This window comes from Sarcophilus harrisii, chromosome 3 (genome assembly GCF_902635505.1).
Source record: "Sarcophilus harrisii chromosome 3, mSarHar1.11, whole genome shotgun sequence".
In the NCBI taxonomy this organism is placed as follows: domain Eukaryota; kingdom Metazoa; phylum Chordata; class Mammalia; order Dasyuromorphia; family Dasyuridae; genus Sarcophilus; species Sarcophilus harrisii.
Genome location: NC_045428.1, coordinates 237,485,197 through 237,512,436, shown reverse-complemented (window position 1 = coordinate 237,512,436; position 27,240 = coordinate 237,485,197). Strand labels below are relative to the sequence as shown.

At 32.6% G+C, this 27,240-nt stretch overlaps 1 protein-coding gene across 4 annotated transcripts in view; it reads left to right on the top strand.

The window, feature by feature from the left end:
- The window catches only part of APP (amyloid beta precursor protein), a 174,015-nt gene extending 153,906 nt beyond the window's left edge, over positions 1-20,109 (top strand). For 2 of the 4 annotated variants that reach the window (XM_012546749.3, XM_031959243.1), the window contains 4 exons: positions 2,898-2,951; positions 10,174-10,274; positions 11,673-11,819; positions 19,117-20,109. In XM_012546749.3, the coding sequence (XP_012402203.1) occupies positions 2,898-2,951; positions 10,174-10,274; positions 11,673-11,819; positions 19,117-19,218 (404 nt within the window). In that variant the 3' untranslated portion in view covers positions 19,219-20,109. The remainder of the gene's footprint in view (positions 1-2,897; positions 2,952-10,173; positions 10,275-11,672; positions 11,820-19,116) is intronic. The other 2 variants (XM_031959244.1, XM_023500961.2) reach the window with 1 other exon arrangement.
- Positions 20,110-27,240: the final 7,131 nt, after the last annotated feature.

Below are 27,240 nucleotides of genomic sequence, written 5' to 3'. Positions count from 1 at the left end.
GCATCTTCAGCACTGAGATAATAATTAAATGCATGGGGGGCTGATGAAATCATTAAGCAGAAGTAGTATAGAGGCAGAGAAGAGAAGAGGGCAGAACCCTCAAAGACATATGATAAAAGGTATGATCTGGGCCATCAGGAAGAGGAAAACCAGCAGAGAACATTGTCCCAAAAACCTAGAGAAAAGAAATTATCAGACAGGAAAGGGTGATTCACAATTTCAAAAACTGCAGAGAGGTCAAGGAGAATGAAAATTGAGGGGAAAAAAACCATTAGATTTGGTAACTTAGAGCTCATTAATAACTTTGGAGAGAGCAGTTTTGGTAGAATAATAACATTGCAAATTGGATTATAAAGAATTAAAGGAAAAAGTTGGAGGAATCTTTTGTAGGTGGTTTTTAAGTGCAGAAAAGATAAAAAAGATGATAGTGGGGATAGAAGGATCGAGGGAGAGTTTTTTTCAGGATAGGAAAAATATGGGTATGCTTATAGGCTATGGGGAATGAAGCAGTAAACAAGGAGAGAAGAAAGAAGTAATAAGAGTTGATATTACAGAGGAGGTATTTTGTTGGAGGAGGTGAGACGAAATGGGATTATTTGAGCAGGTATGGGGATTAGCTTTGGTAAGAAATGAGTACGGCTGTTTTATCAGGTGAGATGGAGTGAAGGAGGAGATAGTGGCAAAAAGCATCCAAGGGGGAGAGAAGAGCTCACAAAGGTCTCAAATGTTGAAACACCAAAAATCTTTTTATCCAAATCAGTAGAAACAGAAATCAGAGGAAACAGATATCTATATCTACATAGAAATATGACAAAATGAAGGTGTTATTCCATTGGGAGTGAAATAACTCAGCTCAACTGAGAGTGAATGTCCACCATCTAATCCACGGGGATGTTCGCTGAAGTCCCTAGAGCAAGCTGGAGGTAAGGACATGATCCCCTCTGCCTTCAGCAACCTAAAGTCTTATTTATCTTCTCTTTGAAAATCCCAAAGCAACTCAAAGCTTGAAGAGTATGTGAAGATTGAAGGGACAAGAGCCCTCCCTACCCTAACACAGACTTGGAGCATGTTCTGCACCAATAAAGAGAGAATCCTGTTTCAAAGAGCTTTGAGACATATACAAAATTGAGTGTTTGGTATTTCCTCCCTTACCTTAACCTTTTAAAATAGAACACAAACTTGGAATAGATTTGTTGTGAGTTACCTCAAAGGTTAAGAACTTAGAATTTGCCAGGGGATATTATTTTTAAGCCAAATGTTACTTCATTATAAGGAATACCATAGAGGGTGAGGTAGTAGCTTCCGTGAACTCAAATTTACCAAACTTATCCTTTGCCATTGCTCTCTCACCTCTGTAAACCTGAATAAGTTTGAAGTTTGAAACTTATAAAAGTTCAGTACTTTTATAAGTACTGAATAAGTACAACAAGCTGGTTGTCTGAATAGATGGTAAAGCTCTCTGTCTTCTTGGTAGGGAAAGTTGTGTCTGATCAGATTGTCATAACTGTATTTTTATATCGGTTTATATATCGATAGTTTTAGCACCAAGAGTTCCTGGTGTGGAACAGCGAGCGCCATGGAGGTACTTCTTCTAGACCTTCTATTGAAAAGATCAGCTAAAAATCCCAAAAGAAAGAGCAATCCACAGAGTTTTCCAAAAATTGAAAGAATCAAATTCATTAAATTAAAACAGTGGCAATTTAAAAGTAAAAGTTACTTTGTAAATCCACTTTCTGAACAGTAATGTATTTTTTTAATTACTATAGAGAAATGGAAATGCAATTCTTGTCTTGAAAAATGAAATCTATTTAAAAATTGGCCAAAAAAATGTAATTGGGAAATATTTAACAAAATAAAAAAATAATGAAACAGATAATTTTCAAGCCTTTAAGGATCCGTTTATACAGTTTAATGCCTCCCCAATTCTATTTTAGTTTATCTGTTTAATTGTTTCTTATTTATTTTGTTAAGTGCTTCCAAATTACATTTTAATTTGGTTCTCAACAACACTCAGGAATGTTGCATACTGTATACTTGATCCTCTGTTCTGCAATATACTTTCTTTGAGAAGGGGGAAAAAAGATTTCGAAGAGGAGATAGCATTTGAGCTGGGTGTTGTAAGGAACCTAGCATTTTAGTAGTCAGAGATGGAAGGGCATGTGTAACTTTTACAGACAAAAAAGGAGAAGATGAACAAAGAGGTAGAAAAAAGCACAAGAACAAGTTCAAAGAAGATAAAGGTAATGAAGTTAGCCAGAGAAGGGAATATATATGAAAGCAGTGTGATGGGCATTAAGTACAAAGGTATGTTGATTCCAGAGCCTAAGGGCTTTAAATTTCTTTAAATGTTGAAACATTTAACAATTTAGATAGGAATTTTAATGACTGAAAAATAAAACATATTTTTTTATGTTAACCAAATGCTAAATAGAGCTGAAAATGCAAATCGTTTCAATGAAAAGTTTCTATTGGTATTTTCTCCAAAATTATAACTTTCAGAGCTGATTATCTAAATTTAAATGGTAAAAATCAGTCATCACTAAGTTTTTTAATTGGGCTAGATATTTTACATCTAGTATTTAATCAAAATTTTAGAAATGAATCAAACAAACAAAGAAGAAATTCTTGTCTCTGATCCATTTTATGGTTACCATGCCAATTAGAGACTTCCTGGTTTAGATGGACTCAGAAATAAAATTAAAACTTTATGAAGTGATGGGCTTTTCATTCCTTTATTATTCAGCTTAACAGTATGCATTTTTTTCAGCTGTTGCTCTTTCCAGTTTGTTTACAATTCATGCTTTCCCTCTTTTACTCTGTAGAGCAATTGACTTACTATCTTTTCTTTGTGTTTTTCTTTTGTTTGTTTTCTCATGTATCTTGCTTCCTGTGCCTAGTTGAACCTGTTGATGCCCGCCCTGCTGCTGATCGAGGACTAACAACTCGACCAGGTATTTAACTTGCTTAACTTCTATCTGATCAACCTTCTTTGAGCATGCTATATAATCTGCTTAGCTGAAGAGACCTTTATTTCATTATATTTTCCATAAAGTAATTTAGAAAATTATGAAAGTAATAGTGCCATTGAAGCCTTTTTCTATTATCAAGGCCAAAATTAATGAAAATTCTGTCTAATCACTTTTTCTTCTTCTTGTCAAGACTTTCCCCAACTAATACTATATAATATTTCTTTTGTTTATATATTTATTTGATTTTTAATTTTTGGAATAAAAAACCATTTGTATAACAGTATAATAAAAAAGATGATTGCACATGAAATTGCAGATCTTTTATGTATAACTTGCTATTCCTTTTAAATATATAGTCAAATTATCATGTAAATTTTTTTTTCTTCCCTTCCTCCCCCTGTCTAAAGTGGACTACCATTAGACATATACATAAATATATATATAAAATTCTATATATGCTTCTATTTATCTTTTCTTTCTCAGGATGCAAATAAAGTCTTTCTTCATATGTCCCTTGTAGTTAATCTGGGTATTTACAATAGTCAAAATGACTCAAAGCTATTCTTTTTTTTTCTTTTTTTTTTTTATTTACAATATATGCATGAGTAATTTTTCAGCATTGACAGTTCCAAAACCTTTTGTTCCAATTTTTCCCCTCCTTCCCGCTCCCTCCCCCAGATGGCAGGTAGACCAATACCTGTTAAATATGTTAAAGTATACATTAAATACAATATATGTATACATATTATACAATTGTTTTGCTGCACAAGAAGAATCGGACTTGAAATAGTGTACAATTAATCTGTGAAGGAAATCAAAAATGTAGACAGACAAAAATAGAGGGATTGGGAATTCTATGTAGTGGTTCACACTCATTTCCCAGAGTTCTTTCGCTGGGTATAACTGGTTCTATTCATTACTGCACTATTAGAACTGATTTGGTTCATCTCATTGTTTGAGAGCCATGTCCATCAGAATTGATCATCATATAGTATTGTTGTTGAAGTGTATAATGATCTCAAGGCTATGCTTAAAACATTATGTATGCAACATTTTCTTGGTTCTGCTATAGTTATTATTTCATATAGGTCTGTGTTTTCCTAAGATCATCAGGCTTATTATTTCTTATAACAAAGTAGGAAAATAGCTAAGTATTTCCCCTGAGAGCAAATTAATTATAGCAACAATTTTTAAAATTATTATGGGGCAGCAGTGGATAAACCACCAGCCCTAAAGTCAGGAGGACCTGAGTTCAAATCTGGCCTCAGACACTTAACACTTCCTAGCTGTCTGACCCCGGGCAAGTCACTTAACCTCAATTGCCTCAGCCAAAAAAAAAAAAAATTATTATGAGGAAGAGTATGAAGATTTATATAGTAGGGAAGGAAGAAAAAGAATGGGGGAAATTGTCTAACATGAGATGCCCAAGGAAGAGTTTATACAATGGAAGGATAACTATGATGGGGGAGTCAGCAATGCTTGAAATTTATTAAGGTTCAAGGAACACACACATACACATACAGCATTGGGTTAAGAAATTCTTCTTAACTATTAGGTGAGGAAGAGGAAGGAATAATGGGAAGGGAAGAAATATTAAATATTAAGGATAGTGGTAGTCAGAAGTAAAACAGACTCTTAAGGCAAGAATAGAACAAAAACAAAGATAATAGCAATCATTACTGTACATATGAATAGGATGAATTCACCCCAAAAATAGAAGAGGATAGCAGAATGAATTAGAAACCAGAAACCAACAATATATTGTTTACAAGAAGCACACAAAACAGAAACAAATAAAACCTGGGGGGGGGGGGAGGGGGGAAGCCAAAGAATTAAAATAAAGGAATAGAGCAGTATCTATTATGCTTTAGCTGAAGTTTAATAAAAAGCAGAAAAACAATCACATTCGGCCAAAGCAAAAGCAGTTATATAACTAATTAAGAGGGACAATGAAGGAAGCTACATTTTGCTAATAGATACTGTATACAATGAAATGTTATCAGTTGTTGGAAGATGTTTTAGCATACAAATTCTTGAAGGAAAATTTAAGTGTTTAATAGGAGGAAATAGAACTTCAGTTTTAACCTCCTCAGATCTAGACACATCTAATTTTAAAATAAAGGGGGTAAAGAACTAAAAAAAGTAAATAGAATTTTATAAGAGTTAGATATAATAAACCTCTAGGGAATATTGAAAGTTGATGGCACCTTCACAAAAATTAACCATGTGTTAGAACATTAAAAACTTTACAAAGAAATGCTGACAAGCTGAAATATTAATTGCATCTTTTTCTGTCTATAATGCCATAAAAATTACATTAAACAAAGAGGCCTTTAAAGCATAGATTAAAAATGTATTGGGAACTAATTAACTTAGTCCTAAAGAATGAGTGCTAAAGAAAATATAATCAATAATTTCATAAGTTATAATGATAATAATGAGACAACACAGCAAAATTTATGAGATGCAGTCAAAGCAGTACTTAGCCCCCCCCCCAAAAAAAATCTGTCTAAATGTTTATATCATTAAAAAAAGAGAAAAAAGGGGCAGTTAGGTGGTGTAGTAGATAGAGCATCAGCTCTGAAGTCAGGAGGATCTGAGTTCAAATCTGGCTTCAGAGATTCAACACGTCTTAACTCTGTGACCCTGGGCAAGTCACTTAATCCCAATTGACTCTACTGCCCCCCCCCCCAAAAAAAAAAATTTAGACTCTCACTCTAGTTCAATAATATACTGGAAGTAAATAAAACTAGCAACTTGTTTTATGAAAATTAAAATTAGTCAAACCATTGACCAATTTGATTTTAAAAAGAAAGAAGAAAAACAGATTACTGACATAAAAAATGAAAAGAGAATGCACAGCCAATGGAGATGAAAGAAAAAGCGATTATTAGAAGCTATTTTGCCCAACTATAAGCCAATAAAACTGACAATCTAAATGAAATGGATGAATATTTCTTAAAAATGTAAATTGTCTAGATGAACTGAAGAGAAAATAGAATATTTAATAAATAACCCAATGCCAGAAAGAAAAATAATGAAACCATAAATGAACTTAGTTGTAGGGAGCTGGTGGGAGGGAAGCAAAACAAATAGATGATTTAATAAATTTAAAATTTATAGGTGAATTACAGTGGAAAAAAATAGGGATTATGTTACTAAATTCCTTCTGTGACATAAATACAGTTTTGAGAACTAAACTAGAAAGAGATAAAATAGAAAAAAGGGAAATATAGATCAGTTTCCCCAATTAATATTTATACATAAATTTTAAATAAAATACTAGGAAGGAGATTGTAACAATATACCACAAAGATCATACATGATGACCAGAATTTATACCAGAATATATGCCAGGAATGAAGAACTGGTTCAGTATTAGCCTATAATCAAACAAAAATCATATGATTATTTTAATATTTTAACAACATTTACAATACTAATTTCTGTTAAAATTATTCAAATGCATTGGCTAAATAGAGCTTTTCTTAAAATTAGTAATTATCTAAACTTTCAGATAAGATTGAATATGAAACAAGTATATCTTGTCATCATCATTCTGAACTATTATTGCACTAAAAATGCTGGATATAGCACTAAGGTATGAAAAAGAAATTGAAAGAATAAATAAAAATTAATTTTTGCAGATGATATAATGGCATACTTACAGAACTCGAGACTATACTAAAGATTAATTGAAACAATTAACAACTTCTGCAAACTTCTAGAATATAAAATAAGCCCATAGTAATCATAATTTTTATATATTACCAATAAAATCCAGCATGAAGAAGTAGAAAAATAACTGTAGACATTATAAAATAGTTGGGATTCTGCCTGCTAAGACCCACAGAGAAACTATGTTTACAATTACAAAACACTTCACAAAAATACAGATCTAAATAACTGGAAAAAATATTAATTGCATCATGGAGTAGATCATGGAAATATGATAAAAATTAAAATATTGGTCAAATCAATTTACTTATTTGGTGCCATACCAATCAATCAGTCTCCCAACAAATTAAAGAGCTAGGAAAAAAATAACAATTCATTTGTAGGAGCAACAGGCCAACAATATCAAGGGAATCAATGGAAAAAAAAAAAACAACTATGAAGGAAAGGAACCTGGTGATACTACATTACAAATTTTTAAAACTGTAATCATTAAAAATAATTTGGTATGGGATATAAATTTTCTGCTAAATACTTCTTTGGCTATATCTCACAAATTTTAGTATATCATCTTATTTTATTATCTTTAATGAAAGCAAAGCAAAAAGGCATAGTTATCTAAATCCCAGATCTTGGGACAAGAACTCATTATTTGAGAAAAACTGTTGGGAAAACTGGAAAATAGTCTAGCAGATACTGTCATACATTTTTTATTATGATAAGCTCAAAATGGATACAAGATTTAGATGTAAAGGATGATCTCAAAAGCAAATAAGCAAAACATAGAAGAAATGACTTGTCAAAATTTTGATTAAATAAAATTTAAAAGTTTTTGTACAAAATAGCTAAAATTAGAATAAAAACAAGAAACAGAGTAGGGGAGATTTACAGCAAATTTCTCTCATAGTGGTCCCATTCCCAAATATATTAGAAACTGATACAAATTTATAAAAATAAGAGCTAGTCCCCAATTGATAAATGGTCAGAAGATGTGAATGATCTGCCTATTGATAATGTGCCCTTTTATATTTAGCTAGTTTTCTTACTAAAAGCATGCCTGAAGTTTTTCAAGTAAAGTCCATTGTGAAAAAGCTCATATTTCTCTGGCACAGTCTTTAAGAATTCAACATCCCCACCATTCTATGATGAAGTGTCATGGCAGGGTTTGAGGAGGTCAGAAGACTTGTTAAATTATAAATTCTGTTATTTAAATAGAAACATTCTAAGTTTTCAAAAGAAGAAATTGGAGCTATTAATAGTTATAGTAAAAAAAATATTCTAAATCACCAATAATTGGAGGAATGAAAATTAAAATAACTCTCAAGTTCTACCTCATAGCCATCAAATTGACTAACATGATGGAAAAGGAAAATGACAAATGCTGGAAAGATGTGGGAAAATAGGTACATGGATACATTATTGGTGCATCTGTGAACCATTCCAACCATTCTGGAGAACAATTTGGAACTATACCCCAAAAGCTATAAAACTATGCTTACCCTTTGACCCAACAATATCACTACTAGGTTTATATCCCAAAGAGATAAAAGGAAAAGTAATTATATATACAAAAATATTTATAGTAGTTCTTTTTCTGGTAGCAAAGAATTGGAAACTGATGAGAGATTGAGAAACCATAGACAAGTTATAGAATATTAATGTGATGGAATACTATTATACTATGAGAAATGATGAAGGGAATGGTTTTGGGAAAACCTAGAAACACCTTTCTTGAAATGATGCACAGGGAAGTAAGCAGACTAGGAGGCGTTTACCCCAATAATAGCTGTATTGCAAAAATAATCACTCGTGAAGGATTTAGTTACTCTGAGAAGTTTGATGATCTACTATAGTTTCAGAGGACTCATGATGAAAAAATTTATCCATTTCTCAGTAAAAAATTGATGGACTCAGAGAAAAAACTGAAACATAATTTTTTTCTTTTTCTTTGTTTTCTTGTTCTTTTTTCCTCTTTGGGGGATAAAAATAAGAACAGAAATAAATTTGCATGGCTTCATATTCTTGCCTTAAAAAACTAAAAGATAGGCTTTTGTTTCATGATGAAATGTAGAATCAAGGGCAATCCAGTCTACTTTCTTCCACCTTTTCAATTCTAGGATCAGCTCATTGTCTTTGCATTTTTTGTCTAAAAATATATATGTTCTGACCATCCAACTGCATATCATATTCTCGAAAATAAGACAATAAGTATATTGTTGAGTAATTATGAATCCCAAGAAGCTCTGAAACATGCAGGGACTTGGTTGCCAGTCAGCACCATGTCATTCACAAATTTAAGAACCTGGAAGATTATACCATTCCTCTACTTCCTTTTTCTCTGCAATAAAAGTTAGCTCATAAGTTGCAGATAGTTTCATAGTACTTTCTTTGTGAAGTATTTGTCATGAACACTACAAGATGACATAACCAAGTAATCCACAAAATAATGACTGTAGTTTTTTTTTTTTTCCTTTGCATTTTGATGATAAGATTAAAAGTATTTGTAAAACTCTTAGCATAGTGCCTGGCCCGTAGTAGATGCTATATCAAGTTTAGGTGTTCTGAGTCAGACTCCAACTTCATTTTCCTTTCCAGGAAAATCATGTTTCACTTTTAGCTTAGCTATCACCTCTTCTAATCTTTTCACTCCATTTGTAACAAAAATGCCAAGATTAATACAATTCAGTTTCTATGGCAGTTTGTCAATATTTTAGTTGCTGGACCAGGAGCCTACCTTTAGAGTATAAACATAAACAGCTAAGTAAGAATTCTGTGATTCTTACAATATTCTTCCCATTTTTTCATTACTCTGCCAGTATCATTTCAGAAACAGATGATCTCACATAAGACTGGGTGTGATACTGTATTTTTCTCTTTTTCATTAGTAATTTAGAATTACCAAGTAACCTACCTATTGATGATCTGCCTTTCTTTGCTTGGCTAGTTCTCTCACTAAGCTGTACTTTTGAAGCCTTTTAGGTAGATTGTGGCAGAACTAATGTTTCTCTGGCATAGTTTTCAAGAACTCATCATGCTCTGATGAAACATCAAAGTAGGACTTGTGGAGGTTAGAAGAATTGCTAAATTATAAATTCTGTTGAATAAAAGCATTCACAAAAAAGATTACTCTCGATTCTTTGCTGAGCTGGTTATTCTCAGTGCATAATACTCTACTAAAATTATTTAACTCAATGAACATTGATTTTTCAAGGACTTTACTACTTATTCATGTGAACACATTTTAATGTGATAGGAAAAAATTTCCAAAGCATGTTTGTTCAATAAGTTAAATAACTGTTCAGATATTTAGTTATGTCTGATTCATTGTGACTCTGCAGACCATATTGTCCATGGACCTTTCTCTGCAAAGATACTGGAGCAGTTTGTCATTTTCTTCTCCAATTAAATAATATTCAACTTTAATATCCTCTACCAAAAGAGAAAACATGAAAATGCCTATAATTGACTAAATTATGTGCCCCAGAAAAATAACAATTTTAGTTCATTATTTAATTATAATCTTTTGCAGGTTCTGGACTAACAAACATAAAAACAGAGGAAATCTCAGAAGTGAAGATGGATGCAGAGTTCCGACATGATTCAGGATATGAAGTGCATCATCAAAAATTGGCAAGTAAAATAATTAAATTTTTGCTTTAAACCTTTTGCTTTAAATTTCATTAAACAATAGCATATACTCTTTTTATTGGTATTCTAGAGGTATATTGATTTTATTAAGTCTGTGCCAAAAATTGGCTTTAGAATAATTTTGGTCACATAAGGATTATACTAAAAGGTAGAAGAAAATTGGATTTTGCAGTGGAATAAGTCAAGTTCTTTATGAGTTAAGAAAACTGTTTTTATTACCTTTAGCTATTTTTCAGAGCCATATTTATCCAAATAAAGGTGACACATATGTCCCTCTGTAAGCACTGTGACTCCTGAGCATTCCAGCATTCCTACTTTGAGACTCTCTGAACTTCCTGGTTATTTCTAGGGGATCTTGTAGCATCTGGATGTATCACCTTGTAGGCTATGATTCTGGCCAATCCCTGGTCATATTGGAAAGCTTACCTACTTACTTGCTTTGGCACTGGTTTTGCTTGCTCACTCCTTTCCCTTTCAGTCAGGTTCCTTGCTGACTTTTTTATATATATGGCTTCTCATAGCATTTCATAATCATTATGCAATCTGATACACACTTTATATTTTGCTGGAGTATTTTGTAGAAAATAACCAGAAAATCCCAAATTGATTTTTAAATTCTTTTTATATAAATTTTCTCAATATCTATTTTTACGTTGTATAAATTTCATACTGTAGTCTCCTAAATTTTCTTCCTTTCCAGCAAGAAATATCCCTTTAAAAAAAAAAAAAAATAAAAAGGAAGAGAAATATCTGCAAATTGATCAATCACCAAAAACTCTGACAACATATGCAATGTTCTACACTTATAGACTCTCCCTCTTTGCAAAAAAAGTGGGGGTCCAATGTCTTGTCATGGCTTCTCTTTGGATCCAAGCTTGTTCTTTATAACTTTGCATAAAAATTCCTTTTTTTAATCATCTCGTGGTGTTTGTTTTCTTTTACATTTTTGTAATTGTGTATATTTTTTGTCTTTGCTCTACTTACTTCACTTTGCTCTTCACACTTCTTGTTATTCATTATTTCTTACAACACAGTAATATTTCATTACATTCATGTTCCACAATCTTTTTAGCCAATTTCCAATCACTTTTCATCTACTTTGTTTCCAGTTTTTTGCTGCTACAGAAAGTGCTCCTATAAATACCAAAACAGATTTTCAAGAATCTCTGAGGAAGCAGCAAATTAGGGGTGGTCAGGAGATGGAAATTATCACTCTTGGCTGAAACAAACAGACAAACTCTTCAATGATAATTAAATATTGAATTAACCAGGAGATATAGAAAAAGTAAACATTTCATTTAGACAAACAACTATGACACAAACTTTTTTGCTTATGTATATAAAATGTAGTCAACAGTAATAAATCTTGTTATTTTCAAGGTATTCTTTGCTGAAGATATGAGTTCAAACAAAGGTGCAATCATTGGACTCATGGTGGGTGGCATTGTCATAGCAACGGTTATTGTCTTCACCTTGGTAATGCTGAGGAAGAAACAGTACACATCTATCCACCATGGTGTAGTAGAGGTAGGTAAAATCAGTTGTGTATATGCTAAATATTCATAAAGGAATGAGTGAAAAAGAAACTTAAAAACATCTCAATATAATACCGAGTCATCAAAATCCCAATTCAAGCCAGTTCAGCATTTATTAATAAATGGTCATTAAGCATTTTATTAACAAAATTTTCCTTTGTTAATAAAAGATACTTAAAACACCAGGCTTTGGTCTTCTAGTAAATATTTATCAAGCATCTGTTAAGTATAAAATAGTATACCAAATCCAGAACCACAATGATATCCCTCAATTTCCTCACTTGGGAAATGAAATCATTGCATTCAGAAGCCTCTGAGGTCCCTTCCAGCATAGACCTATAATACCACTTCCCTTTGTAGACACCAGTCAGATTCTACCCAGATAAGTCTTGGTTCAAAAATAAAATTATGTAAAAGCTTCAAATAATCAAATTTAATTCATCAAGAATTTATTGAACATGTACTATATTTTGTACTAGTCACTGAAGATACAAAAACAAAAATAAAACTGTCTCAGTCCTTAAAGAAGTTAAAGTATAAGAGAGTGCATGGGGAGCAGCTTGTGAGGTAAAACCCAGAGGTAAAACATAGAAGGTTGAATTCAGGTAAGCCAGATTCTCAAGGACCTTGATGACCATGCTAAGGAATTTCTGTTTTACCAAGGAGCAGCTGCTGGAGGGTTTGGGTTTTTGGTTTTTTGTTTTTTTGAATTATAAACTGATCCAATGATTTTGTTTTTTATTATAGCTTTTTAGTTTTCAATATACAAGCAAAGATAGTTTTCAACTTTCACCCTTGCAAACCCTTGTGTTCCAAATTTTCTCCCTCCCCCATTCCTTTTTCTCCTAGACAGCAAGTAATCCAATATAAGTTAAACATGTGCAATTCTAAACATATTTTCACATTTGTCATGCTGCACAAGAAAAATCAGAGCAAAAGGGAAAAAGATATGAGAAAGAAAAAATTCAAACAAACAATAATAGCAGCAATAAAGGTGAAAATATTATGCTTTTATCCACATTCAGTCTCCATAGTTCTCTCTATGGATGCAAATGGCTTTTTCTGTTACAATCTATTGGAATTGCCTTGAATCACCTCATTGAAAAGTGCCAAGTCTATCACAGTTGATCATCACATAGTTATGTTATTGTTTTGTACAATGTTCTGTTGGTTCTGCTCACTTCGTTTACCAGGCTTTTTTCATTTTGTATACAACAATAATATTCCATAACATTCATATTCCCTAACTTCCTCGACCATTTTCCAATTGATGGGCATCCACTCAGTTTCCAGTTTCTAGCCACTACAAAAAGGGCTGCCACAATCATTTTTGCACATGTGGGTCCTTTTCCTTTTTTTATTATCTCTTTGGGATATAAGCCCACTAGAGACACTGCTGGATCAAAGGATATGCACAGTTTGGGCATAGTTTCAAATTGCTCTCCCAAATGATTAGATCATTTCACAACTCCAACAAAGTGTTAGTCTCTCACTTTTCTCACATCTCCTCCAAAATTTATCATTATCTTTTTCTATCATCTTAGCCAATCTGAGAAGCTTGAAGTGGTACTTCTGAGTTGTCTTAATTTGCATTTCTCTAATCAATAGTGATTTAGAGGAATTTAATTAGAACATTTAAATCTTAATTTCTTCATCTGAAAATTGTCAGTTCATATTCTTTGACCATTCATTGGGAAATGGCTTGTATTCTTACAAATTTGAATCAATTCTGTATATATTTTAGAAATGAGACCTTTATCAGAAACACTGGATGTAAAATTTTTTACCAGTTTTCTATTTTTCTTCTGATCTTGGCTGCATTGGGTTTTTTTGTACAAAATCTTTTTAATCTAATATAATAAAAATTATCCATTTTGCAATTTTAATGTTTTCTAGTTCTTCTTTGGCCATAAACTCCTCTTTTCCACACAGATCAAACAGATAAACTATCCCTTGTTCTCCTAATTTGTTTATAGTATCACCCTTTATGTCTACTTCATAACCCTGTTTCAATCATATTTTGGTATAGAATGTTAGGTGTTGGTCATTGGCTAATTTCTACCGTACTGTTTTCCAATACTGAAGATTTTTGAACAGAAGAATTAAATAATAAGACAACCTTTAAAAAGGTTTTTAAAAAAATGAGGGCTTGACTGTTTATAATTAAAAGGGAAATACTAAAGATAATGGTTAGATATTAATGAGGAGAAAAATGTATGTTTAATTTATTGACTTTTATGTCAAACCAGGAAACAGATAATGCTTATTTTCATTGAAAATTTTACAGTCAAAGATGACTTACAGAGTCACTGAAAGTACCATTTGCAAACAACTCTGCATGGAATATCATTAAAGAATAGTGTTATTGGGGATCTTAGTTAGAAACTGAATACTTTTTCATTCTTATACTTGTACCTCTGTGATCCTATTGAATACTTGCATCTTAAATTAAGCACTAAATATTACAACAGCATAATTAAGGATCTAAATTAGAACTTTGTTCTGATTACCAGCCTATTACCATAACAAAGTATGAAAAATAAGTGCTCATATTTTCTGTGTAAATACAAAGATGATAAAAATAATTGAGGGCCAGGTGTGTTTATGTATATTTATATGTTACTATTTTAGATAAAAATTCCATTTTGCTAAATTAGTAATTTAGGAGATGATTAGTGAAATAAGGAAAAGGATACCACAAGATGAATTCTAAGGATTCCTTAAACTCAGTAGTCCTCTTGCTGCATTTTAGATTTACAAGAGATCAGTTGGCAAGCCTTTTTTATTTCCCAGCTCATTATTAAAATCTTAGATATGCAAAAGACCTCACCTATTTTCCCATCCAACATTTTCATTTTACAAATAAAGAAACTGAGACCTTAATATCATACAATAAATGAATAATAGAACTTGGAAAACAATCTCAATCAGATTCTGTCTTCTAGCCCCATGTTGCCAGCCAGTTAAACTTCTCAGTAGGCACCTAGGAAATGTGATGCTACTGATCCTTAAACAGAAAAAAATTGTGGACAATAGGGGATAATTCTTAGATATCATTTTATTCAGCATTTAAAATTCTACTCAACTAAATTGTTTACTAGAGAATGTCCCAGTCCCACATGATTATGCTAATGAAAAACAAAACAAATAAATAGAAGATAGAAGCAAGAAACTTGGGTGGTCTCTAAATTATTAAGCAGTAAATAATCAAGAACTGATTATGAGAAAAATTAGAAAGACCCCCCTTTTTTATGCTGTAGTTTTAAACCTATTATCCTTTCAAATTTATGTCTGCCTCCTGGATAAGAACTGCCTCCTATTTGTTCTGTTCATTTCTTTTTCCTTTTTTAGCAGATACTTCATAGAAATGACATATACTTAGGATAATAAATCAGTGCATGACTGGACAGTAATGAACAACCCTCTTTGTTCTTGTTTTCCAGTTCAGGAAATTAAAAAGGGAATTTACTGACTTGAAATGTTACACATGTACAGATCTGCTCTTTTGTGGTTGTTCAGTCATGTCTGATTCTTGGTGACCTCATTTGGGGTTTTCTTGGCAAAGATACTGGAGGAGTTTTCCATTTCCTTCCCTAGCTCATTTGATAAATGAGTAATTGAGGTAAACAGAGTTAAATGACTTGCCAAGATCTTACAACTAGTATCTGAGACCGGATTTGAACTCGGGTCTTCCTGACTCCAAGCCCAGTGCCCAATTCACTAGCTGCCCCTGGTTTGTTATACATCTTATACATCTCAGTAAATTACAGAACTGCCCTTTGTTTGGGGAAACAAGGAAGTAGGACTTAGGGGAAAAAAGCAACTATTCTTCCCTTCAGTTGTTAGACACTAAGAAATCTAGCTTGGTTCTTCTAAGACACACCATCTCTGTTTTCCTGGCCTGTCTCATTCCTACATACAGGACAGTGTAGTAGTAATATGCAGAAAATTATTTCCAAAAGGAACACAGGATTATTATTGGAATGATTGGATTCACAATTTATTGTTAAAAAATAAAAAACTGAATTTGTGGACAATATTTGTAAAAATGGTGACCTCCATCACGGTGTTTATGATTTCAAGAGAGAAGCCTGTCCTTCTCTAGTACTGATAACAGTATAACAATGGGAAGTAGGAAGTAGGAAACCAGTGAGACTAAGACTCAGGGCCACATGAGACTAGCTTAAGATAAAAGTATCTGAATTAAACATTATCCTTTGATGATAATCATTTCATATTAGAGTTTACTTTAGAGATTGAAAAGATGATCTGTGAAATTCCCAGATGTTCTTCTACTTTTGATCAATATAGGTTATTATTCATAACTGTTAATATTTATATGCTTTTTAAAAGAGATAAAAATATAATACTTTATCAAATGTCATTCTATATTACCCTCAAAAAAATACTAAAAAATCAAAACAGTCTTCTATCTTATTTTTATTAAAATAGCTAGGTCAAATAGTCTCAGAAAGATAGATTCATTAATGTGAATTTGTCTTAAATTCCAAATCTAATGTCTTAATCTTCAAATCTTTGATGATGGCATTTTAAACTATCAATTTGTTGTTTATTACATAAATGCCAATTGAAGCAAGGTGACCTCATTTGTTGACTTCAAAACAGATCAAAAGCAAGTGGAAAGGATGGGAAAAGATTTGTGACTAAATTGTTCCCTTGTGCAAAATGATCTTTAAAGCAGACTGTACTGTTGCCCCATAAGAAAATTAAATTATTAAGAAGTGGGCCATTTTATTCTAAGGAAATGAGTCAGGGAAACATGGTCAGCTTTAATGAGAAGATATAACAGGGAGAATTCAATATTATGTGCTTCCCACTCACTAGATATATACTTAATAATTTGAACAAATAATGGGAGAAATGGACACCTAGATGGCATAATGGATAGAGTGTTGGTCCTAGAGTTGGTAAGACTCATTTTCCTGAGTTTTCAAATATGACCTCAGATACTTACTAACTATGGGCAAGTTACTAAAAACTCTGTTTTGCCTTAGTTTCCTCATCTATAAAATGAGCTGGTAAACAAAATGGCAAATCATTCCAGTATCTTTGCCAAGAAAACCCCAAAAAGGCTCACAGTGAGTCACACACGACTGCATTATAACAATAGGGAAAATGCTTTTGACTAAAATTATGTGGCTAGAAAGGATAGAGAGCAGAGCCAAGGTCCATGTGCTATCTATCTCCATCTGGAACTAGCTTCTGTGACATTTGTAACACCATAGTTCCTTATAATTGCCACTTTCTGAAAGCATACATGGAATGTGCCAACTTTTAGGTTGAATCTACAGGAAAACAACTAGTCTTATACAGTTAAGAAAAATAGACATTTATAATTCTATGCATGAATTTTTCTTCAATTCTATTCAAAGTATGAAACAGACCTGGTTCCACAACATACTAGTCATGTTTTAATTACCATATCAAAAATTATAACAACATATGTGAAAACTACACTAAAAAGTTCCAAAAAAGAAAAATGCTGATCTCCAAAACAATAGGAAGTAATAGTGTGACTGTAGTTCTCATCAGGAAACTTATGTTTTATGGATATAGTATCATTTGGTTTAAATGAGGGAACTGACTTTACCATGAATGTTAAAAGTAGAAATATATAATAATATTCAGAAGAGCACTTGTGGCAGTTAAAATTAACTAAAACAGGAAACTTACTATCAGTAGCAAAAATGGATGAATAAATGTAGGAAAACGAAATAAGAATTGCAAATATAAAGATTTCAGAAAAGCACAGAAAGACTTATTAGAATATATATACAATATATAGAACTAGGATATCAAAAATTATAATAACATAAGTGAAAACAACACTGAAAAGTTCCAAAAACGAAGAATGCTGGTCTCTAGAACAACAGGAAGTAATAGTGTAGCTGTAATTCTTGCCAGGAAACTTATTAGGCAGAAAGCCTTGTAACAGTAGCACCTTTCGACTATTCTCAACCAGAAGGTTCTTTGGCTTCACTTGAGTTATGTTGACTAAAATTCTCTGAGATAAATTAAAATAAGTATAGTATGAAGAATTGACCATAAGCTTTAATATTTTCTCATATAATCAGCCTTTTAGTGAGAACACAATAAAGTTCCTCACATGACCTTTTGATTTAGTCTAGTCAGGATGTTTTATCATAGAGCAATTTGGGACTATGCTTAAAAAGTGATCAAACTGTGCATACTCCTTGATCCAGCAGTGTTACTACTGGGCTTATATTCCCAAGAGATCTTAAAGAAGAGAAAGGGACCCACATGTGCACAAATATTTGTGGCAGCCCTTTTTGTAGTGGCCAGAAACTGGAAACTGAGAGGATGCCATCAATTGGAGAATGGCTGTTATAGAATATGAATGGAAAGAATATGGAATATGAAAGGAATGAATTCCATATGGATTATGGAATGTTATTATTCTATAAGAAATGACCAGCAGGATGATTTCAGAGACGCTTGAAGAGACTTTCATGAACTGATGAGTGAAATGAGCAGAACGAGGAGATCATTATACACAGCAACAGCAAGACTATACAACAATCAATTCTAATGGACATGACTCTTTCCAACAATGAGTTGATTCAAAGCAGTTCCAATGATCTTATGATGAAGAAAACCATCTACACCCAGAGAGAGGACTGTGGGAACTGAATGTGGATCACAACATAACATTGTCACTCTTTTTTGTTATTGTTTGCTTGCATTTGTTTTCTTACTCATTTACTTTACTTTTTTGATCTGATTTTTCTTGTGCAGCAAGAGAATTGTATAAATGTGTTTGTAACATATTGGATTTAACTTAAAAAAAGAATGTTTTATCACAACTAGCAGTATGATTTACATGAAATTCTAGAAGGTGCTAAAATTTAAATAGAATGATCTTTGGCACTTCACATGAACTTAGACAAGCAGTTTGAGAAAAGAAGACAAATTCCCAGGAGATGCGATGATGCGATTACAACTATTAATCTAGTAAGTCTGTTTGGAGTGAATAAGCAGTCGTGGTATTGAGTGCCACCTGGTGGCCATAGAGTGGAGCCAATCCAGTAGTTAGTCACTAGTCAACCAAGGGGGATTCCATCACCTAACAAAGTGTGGAAACTAATCCAGACGAGAGTATTAGGTGATAGTGAATGACCTATAGACATACTATTCTATGGACATATAAAAAGCACTACTAAGTTCTTTTTCTTTTGCATTATGCATGCATGTTACTTGCAGGAAGGGATCAAATAAGTGACCTAAGTCTCAATTTTCTGCCTTTTCAGATTGATGCTGCAGTTACCCCCGAGGAGCGTCACCTTTCCAAGATGCAGCAAAATGGCTACGAAAATCCAACTTACAAGTTCTTTGAACAGATGCAGAACTAGACCAATATTATGTTGGACAGCAACATGATTGCTTCTCTGCCCATCAGTGTTCATTTATAGAATATTGTGGAAAGGAAAAAAAAAAACCTCCCAGTTTTATTATTTCCTCATTATACTCTTCTGACAGCTGTGCTGTAACATAATTAGATGCCTGAATATGAATTAATGCAAATCAATAACATTCTCTTTATTTACATTGCAGCCTTTACACTACATTATTAATGAATGGTTTTGTGTGCTATAAAGATTTTAGGTGTACTTAACTAATGCATGAGTAGATTCTCTACCTAATTATTTATTATGTAGCTCTGTAGCCAGTTGCATATTATTCTTGTGCTTTGTGACAAAATATTAAGTCCTGAATGAAATATGCTTTAAGATTCAAGGGGGGGATGCTTTTTATTTATGTGGAACTTTAGCTGCTTTTGTTTGCTGGGGTTTTTTTTTCCTTATCACTATGCATTTAAAAGCAAAACTATACTTTTTTTAAAACTATTCCAAATGAGTTAGTCTTTTTTTCCTTCCATAGTTGCATTTTGTTGTACAGATTATTGCCTCTGCTATATTAGTGATATAGAATTCATGAGAATACATATTTGTTTTTGTGCCTGTTTTATGTGCACATTTTAGACATTAAAAGTTGAAGCTCTTCTCCTTTCCTACACCTTGCCCCCATATTTCATTTGCTCTTAAAAGAAAAAAAAAAAAGAAATCTCTGTTGATTTTGAGCACTTTCTTATTGGGGGTTGGGAATCTGAGGGGAAATAGCCTGCTGTTCTCAAATTATCAGGAATTATCCAAAAATTTCTGCAAGATGATTGTACAGAATCATTGCTTATGAATCAATTGCTTTATACACAGTGTTACATAAATAAATTGAATAAAATAACACTGGGCAAGAGTTTTATTTGAAATATGTAAGCAAGGACTAATTGTTAATATTCTTAAGGTTGAAAAGCAGTAAAGTCCCTAGCTGACCAGTCTCATTTTATTCATTATTTCAAAGGCTAAGGTGTGTGGGTAGATATAGATATAAATATCTATATCTATCAGATAAACACATATCTATGTCTATCTATATCACCTGACTGGAGAAAAATTATCAAAAATTCCATTGATTAGTTACTACCGCCAGTTGCTGAATCAATGATGCAAAGACAGTTAACCATAATTTTTTTTTTATTATGCTCAGAGCACAGGCGACACTGAAAACTTACCAATCAGTAAATGAACCTAGATCATTAGTTTGGGCAACCTTATATAGACTGTGAAGAATTAACATAAAAAACGGAATTTTACAGACAGCAGGAAGGAAAGGTAAGGCTCTACATGTCTAAAAACAAGTAATAGAAAGGGGAAGATAAGAACTCTTTCCAGTTTGTAAAGACTGGTTTGATTTCTAACAGCCTTGATTTTGCAGGTAGTGTGATCTTCTAGCTTCCAAGAACAATGTCCAGAAAGATCAAAATAGAGTCTGGCACAATATCCTCTTGTTATGATGACAGCATGAAGTCTGAGCCAGAGTTTCTTTCCCATAAATGTCTTTGTCCTTTCACAGATAGCAAAAAGTCTGAGCCAGAAATTCATTTGTCACATACCCTTTAAAGTTTGCCTTCGGTTTAAAATAAAATAATGATGTAAAATCGGTGGTGTGTTAGTAAATGGGGAGGGGAGAAAAGGCATTATACTAAAAAGCTTTTTACAATTATTATTTCATTTGACTCTCACAAAACCCAACAGGATAGGTGTTCTTATTGTCCCCATTTTACAGATGAGAAAACTGAAGCAGACAATAGCTAAGTGATTTATCCAGGATAACACAATAAGCATTTGAGGCCACATTTGAAGTTGGAGCTTCTTGGCAGCTCAACACTCTATCCACTGGGCCACCACCTACCTCTAAATACTTATTTAATAACACATTTGTAAAATTTATCTGCACTCTTAACATCTTCTCTGCCAATTAAATCTAGATAATAAGCAAAACAGTAAACCAATTAGTAATTTATAACATTTGCCAATTTCTGAGATACAAAAACTCGCACCAAAAAATTAACAATCTCTTCAAGCACACATTCCTGTTAATGCAAATAAATACATTTTTAAAGGAGTGTCACTGTATTTGTATGAATTGTTTTACCATATTATAATAACACAAGCCCAAAGAGAAAAACTTTATTTATTGTAAAACCACTTTCCCTCACTATCACTTCTTTTACTAGGCTCAGTTGCAGAAGCAGAACTCGGATCTCAATTTCAGCAATGCTAGAAAAATAACTTTGTACTCAATGAGAGTTACAACTTAGGCCAAAGTTTGTAGTCATTTTGGCCTCAAGTATAAAAGAAATACTTAGAATAAGAGAGCAACTACCTTCTAGAAGAGAATGAAATTGAAGTCTAGAAAAGGGAACTTAACTTGTCTAAGAAGTCCAGAGTTACTCCTGAGAGATTTTTCATATGCTCCAAATCATGCTTGCTTATCAATAGGTAAATCAGAACAAGAATGGCCAAAATTAAGATAAAGGAATAAGAACTTGCTGGTGAGTTGAGAAGAAATTCAAACAGGGGCTAATTATAGTTCCGGATTACCTAAACAGAAATATGAAAGTAGATATGTTACAATGACATTTTTTTCCAATATAAACAAATGTGATTTTTTTCAATACATTCAGAACAGAGCCTTTAATCAAATATAGTACTAATTTATATTAAAAATCATAAAAGCATAGGTATGAAAAGGCTATTATTTAATCAAAAGCATTTAATTAAAACTTTTAATTAAGCAATGGAGAAATATTACAAGCTTTCCAAGTGTAAATGGATTTAAACCAAGGATGTCCTTTACCTACTGTTACTTGACATAGTTCTAGCAATGCTATTTATAAAAGGATGAAAATAAAATCAAATTATAAATAATGGCAATGAAGAGTCAACATCATCCTAATTTGTAGACAACATGATAGCATACTTAGAAAACCCAAAGAATTAGCAAAGAAACTATTGGGATGATTAGTAACTTCAGTGAAGTTAACAAAATAATTCCACAGAACTATTCATACAATAATAGCTTTAAAAAGGGAGAGAGAAAGGGACGATATCAATTCCCTCACCTGAAAAGCACAAAATATCTTGGAATTAACCTACCAAGATATACATAAAGTGTTTTATACCCACACACACATATGTATATGTGTATATATGTGTATATATATATATACATATATATATATATATATGACACTTTTAAAGTGGGCTTTATAGTAGGAAAACAAAGACTCGGTGATTATCATTGGCTTGTGTCAATATAATAAAAATCCAAATTATCAGGAGACTAGAGCTAAAATAAAGCTGAATAGTGACAAAATTAAATTGGTATAATTTCAAAAGAAATAATGGAGAAAAGGATGAATATAGGGGATAACTCAAAGCTATATATGGCTTTTAATACATATAATACTTAATATATAAAAGTATATTGCATTTGTAAAGTCAGATGATTTGTACTGGTTTTTTAAAGTAAGTATGTGGAAAAGACTATTATAGGAAACAAGAAACTGAAAAAAGCCAGTTTTGAATAATTCCAAGAATATAAATTACTGAGGGGGAAAGATTTGATTTTTAACAAGAATTGTAGGTAAAAACCTATAAAACAGTTTCCCAGAAATTGATTTGATATTTGACCTCTTCATATCCCATATTAAGCTTAAAATATAAGCTGGAGGGGCAACTAGGTGACGCAGTGGATAGAGCACCAGCCCTGAAGTCAGGAGGATATGAGTTCAAATCTGGTCTCAGACACTTAATACTTCCTAGCTGTATGACCCTGGGCAAGTCACTTAGCCCCAATTGCCTCAGCAAAAAAAAAAAAAAAGCTGGACTTAAATATAAAAGGTCAAATCATTGTAAAAAATTAAAAGAGTATGAAAGTGATTTGTGTGAGAATATTTAGCCAGATGAGATAAGGAAAATTCTAAAAGGCAAAGTAGACAATTGTAATTTAAGAAACTATGTACATGTTTTGTACAAATATGATCAATAATCATAAAATAAGAAAAAAAATTTGAATGGAAAAAGAATGTGTGTGAGGGTGATTATAACTATATCAGGTAACACCTAATAGACCAGTCAAACAAATCCATTTAAGCTAAATAAAGGAAAAGCCTTCATTTGAATGCAATGAAAGCCTTAGATGAAATGAAATTAATTCAGTCATGCCTTGTGGGAATTGGGGGAAAAAATAGTTCAGAACCCGTCAGGCCAGTCTACAACAAGCAACTTCATCCAAATACCTGGAAGGGACTTTCTGGAAGATATAGCTGTTATCTGAATTCTTTTTAGATTTCCTGACTGCAAGAGAAAGTTGTTGAGCTGTTCCCAGAATATGGGAAGAGTATATATATATATATATATATATATATATATCCCTGATGGATTGGCAACATCTGATTTTCAAAGATGCTTTGTGGAAGATGGCTAAACAATTAGAGTTTTCCTCTACCACCATGACAAAAAAAAGGGAAAATATTGAATTTTGATTTTAAAATAAAAACAGGAAATATTGGAATATATACATCTAAAAGTAAAAATGATTATAAGAAACTAAATTCTTAGGGTTAAGATTAATTTTCCTTACTCTATTCTGAGACTCATGAATTCTTAATAAAGCATTTCCAATGATTTATTGACTTTTTATTAATTTTTTAAAAAATTTTACTGTTTACAATAATTGATTTTGTGGATAATGGATAAATTGCATTTTAAAAACTTCTTGGCAAAAAGAGAAGAAAACACTGTTTTATAAGCAACACAAACAACATCTTTGGGCTTGCAGTTTCAAACCTGGATCCTTAAAGTTGTAACCCCTAAGTACCATTCTCACCCCAGGAACCACCCCCAAGTACCACTCTTTATCAAGGAGAAATGCAGACTGTAGGTGTACTTCTTTGTATCTGAACAAAGCAGCTTTTCTCCCCTCCATCCTAGAAAAGAATAAGAGGTTGTTTAAAAAAAAAAAAAAAAAAACTTGCATGAATCCTGGGAATTGTAGTTTCAAAAAGATACCATTTTCTTACTTTCCTGGGAAGAAATGAAAGTATCATTGGCTCTGAGTCAAGGGCAGATTTTTAAAGGGGTAGAAGTTTTGAACTCAAACTGGCAGAAATAAACAGTCATGCAATGGCAGGAAAGGAAAAGGAAAGAGTGAAAGACAAGTTTGCTCAGACAGGTACTTTTCACAGGTATTTTTTTTCCTTTTTAAGTGGTTTTTAATTTTAATTTTTTCATATAAATCTATGTGGTACCACTTTTCATTAGTTTCAGGGAAATTGCAATGGGAAGAGACAAATCTGCCTCCATCCAACACTATGATTTTATTCAAATTGAAATGGAAACCAATTTTAATGTGTTGGTATTATCAAAAATCTTATAAATTTTTAAATAGCAGAGATAGATGAACCATATAACTCAAAGCCACACATCCCTCAGCTATGTAGCTATTTGTAAATTGATTCCAGGTAGTTTAGACTAGCAAACATCTTGGCAAAACTTCAGGCTCCAGAATGGGGGACAGAACAGGGCCACGGGCCACAGAAAGAACATGCTTCCTAGACTGCCAATGTGGAAGTCTTGAACCCAGGTCTGCCTGGATTAGAGGCTGACTTTTTTTCTGCCCCACTCATTTTTAAAATATCCAATAAATCATAATCAAAGTGGAAGCTAGAATTGCTCTCTCTTATGGCCACTTGTGTGATGGTAAAGTGATAGGCATAGAGCACTGAGCCTGGAGTCAGGAAGACCTGACTTCAAATCTGGCTTCAAATACTAGCTGTGAGACCTTTAACTGCTTCAGTTTCCTCATCTGTAAAATGAGCTGCAGAAAGAAATGGCAAAACACTCCAGTATCTCTGACAAGGAAACCCCAAGTAGGGGACATAGCTGAAGCAACTCAACAATAAGACTTTTGCAATCATATGTTTCTTACTGCAAAATTAAGACAAATTGAAAAAAGTAGGAAAAAACCATCAGACCATATATGTATGACCTAAGTAATATCCCTCATAAATATGAAGTGGAAGTGATGTACATGTTTAAGAAATTAAATCAGGTATATAGAGTATCTATATACACGGATAGGGGGGTTGCAATATTGTATAAGAAGCAGCAACAACAACACAAAAAATCCATAGAAAAGAAACGCAAAATTGCTGTCTGATGAAGCTTTACAAAAAGCTGAGATAAAAAGGAAAGCAGAAGGGAAAGATATAACCAACGGAATGCAGAATTCAAAAGAATAGCAAGGAGAGAAGTTTTCTTAAATAGAAGAAAATAATAGAATGGGAAAAGAGAGATCTCATCAAGAAAAATAGAGATCAAGGGAATATTTCATACAAAAATGGGCATAACAGACAAAAATGGTAGGTAGGGACTTAGCCAAAGTAAAAAAGAAGAGATGGCAAGAATATGTGGAAGAATTGTATAAAAAATAAAAAAATACTGATTTACAGCCAGAGAAGCTGGAGAATGAAGTTGTGTGCTTTTAAGAAACATTGCTAACAAGGCGGTATGTAGGTGACAAAATTCCAGGTGAGCTATTTAAAATTTCTAAAAAGTCCTCTAAGAATCGTAAAGGATGATGCTGTTAAAATATTGTACTCAATATGCCAGCAAGTTTGGAAAACTCAATAGTGACTGAAAAAGATCACTTTATATTTTAATCCTAAAGAAGGACAATGCCAAAGAACATTCAGATTATCAAATAGTTGCTCTCATTTCACATTGCACAAGTTATACTTAAGATTCTGCAAGCTAGGTTTCAGCAATATGTGAACTAAGAATTAGTAGAAATGAAAGCTAATTTTTGAAGAGGCAGAAGAACCAGAGCCTAAACTGCCAACATTCATTGGATTATGGAGAAAGCAAAACAGTTCCAAAAAAAACATACTTCTGTTTCGTTGACTACACTAAAGCCTTTGTATGGATCCTCAACAAAATGTGGCATGTCCTCAAAGACTTGGAAGTACCAGATCATCTTACTTATCTCTTGAGGAACAACAATTGATTTAATGTTGGAAAATTCCACCTTATTTAACTTATGTAGAGTACATTATGTGGAATTCCAGACTGGATTAATTAAAAGCCAGAATTAAGGTTGCTGGGAAAATATTAACAATAGCAGATTATAGATAATAGCATTCTTTATAAAGGTAAAAGAGAGTGTAAAAAGCTGTTTGAGGCTAAATATTAAAAAAACCTAAGATCCTGGTAACTGATCTCATCACTTCCTGGCAAATGGAGGGAACCAAAATGTAAGTAGTGTGTCAGATTTTATATTCTTGTGCAGCCAAGAAATTAAAGACACTTGCTCCTTGGAAGCAAATCTGGACCTTATGCTAAAAAGCAGAGACATTACCTTGCCAACAAAGGTTCACATACTCAAAACTATGGTTTTTCTAGTAGCAATGAAAGGATGTGAAGTTGGACTGTAAGGAAAGCTGAGCAGTTTGGAATTGATGCTTTTGAATTGTGAGAATTCCTTGGACATCAAGCAGATCAAATCAGTCAATACTTAAATTAATTCAGACTATTCACTGTAAGGTGAATACTGATGCTAAAGCTTAAATACTTTGGCCACATAACAAGAAGATGGAAAAGACCCTGATGTTGGAAAAGATTAAAGAAAAGCTAGGATGGCAGAAAATGAGATGTATAGATAATGTCATGGAAACAATGAATATGAACTTGGAAAGATTTTGAGAGACAGTGGAGTGTAGAATGTCTCCTTGTGTTATAGCTCATGGGGTCAGACATGAGTGAACAACTGAAAAACAAAAAAATAGCACCACCATACTAGACTTAGGAATTAAAGAAAAAACACTTCCTTTCTCAAGCATCTAACTCACCATCCATAAATTCAATCTTGAACTTGTGTTAGTGAATCAGGAAATTGTCTATAATTTTCTAATTCATATAAAAATCTTTCAAAAATAAAGATGGGTTTATTTGGATAAAAGAAAACAAGGGAAT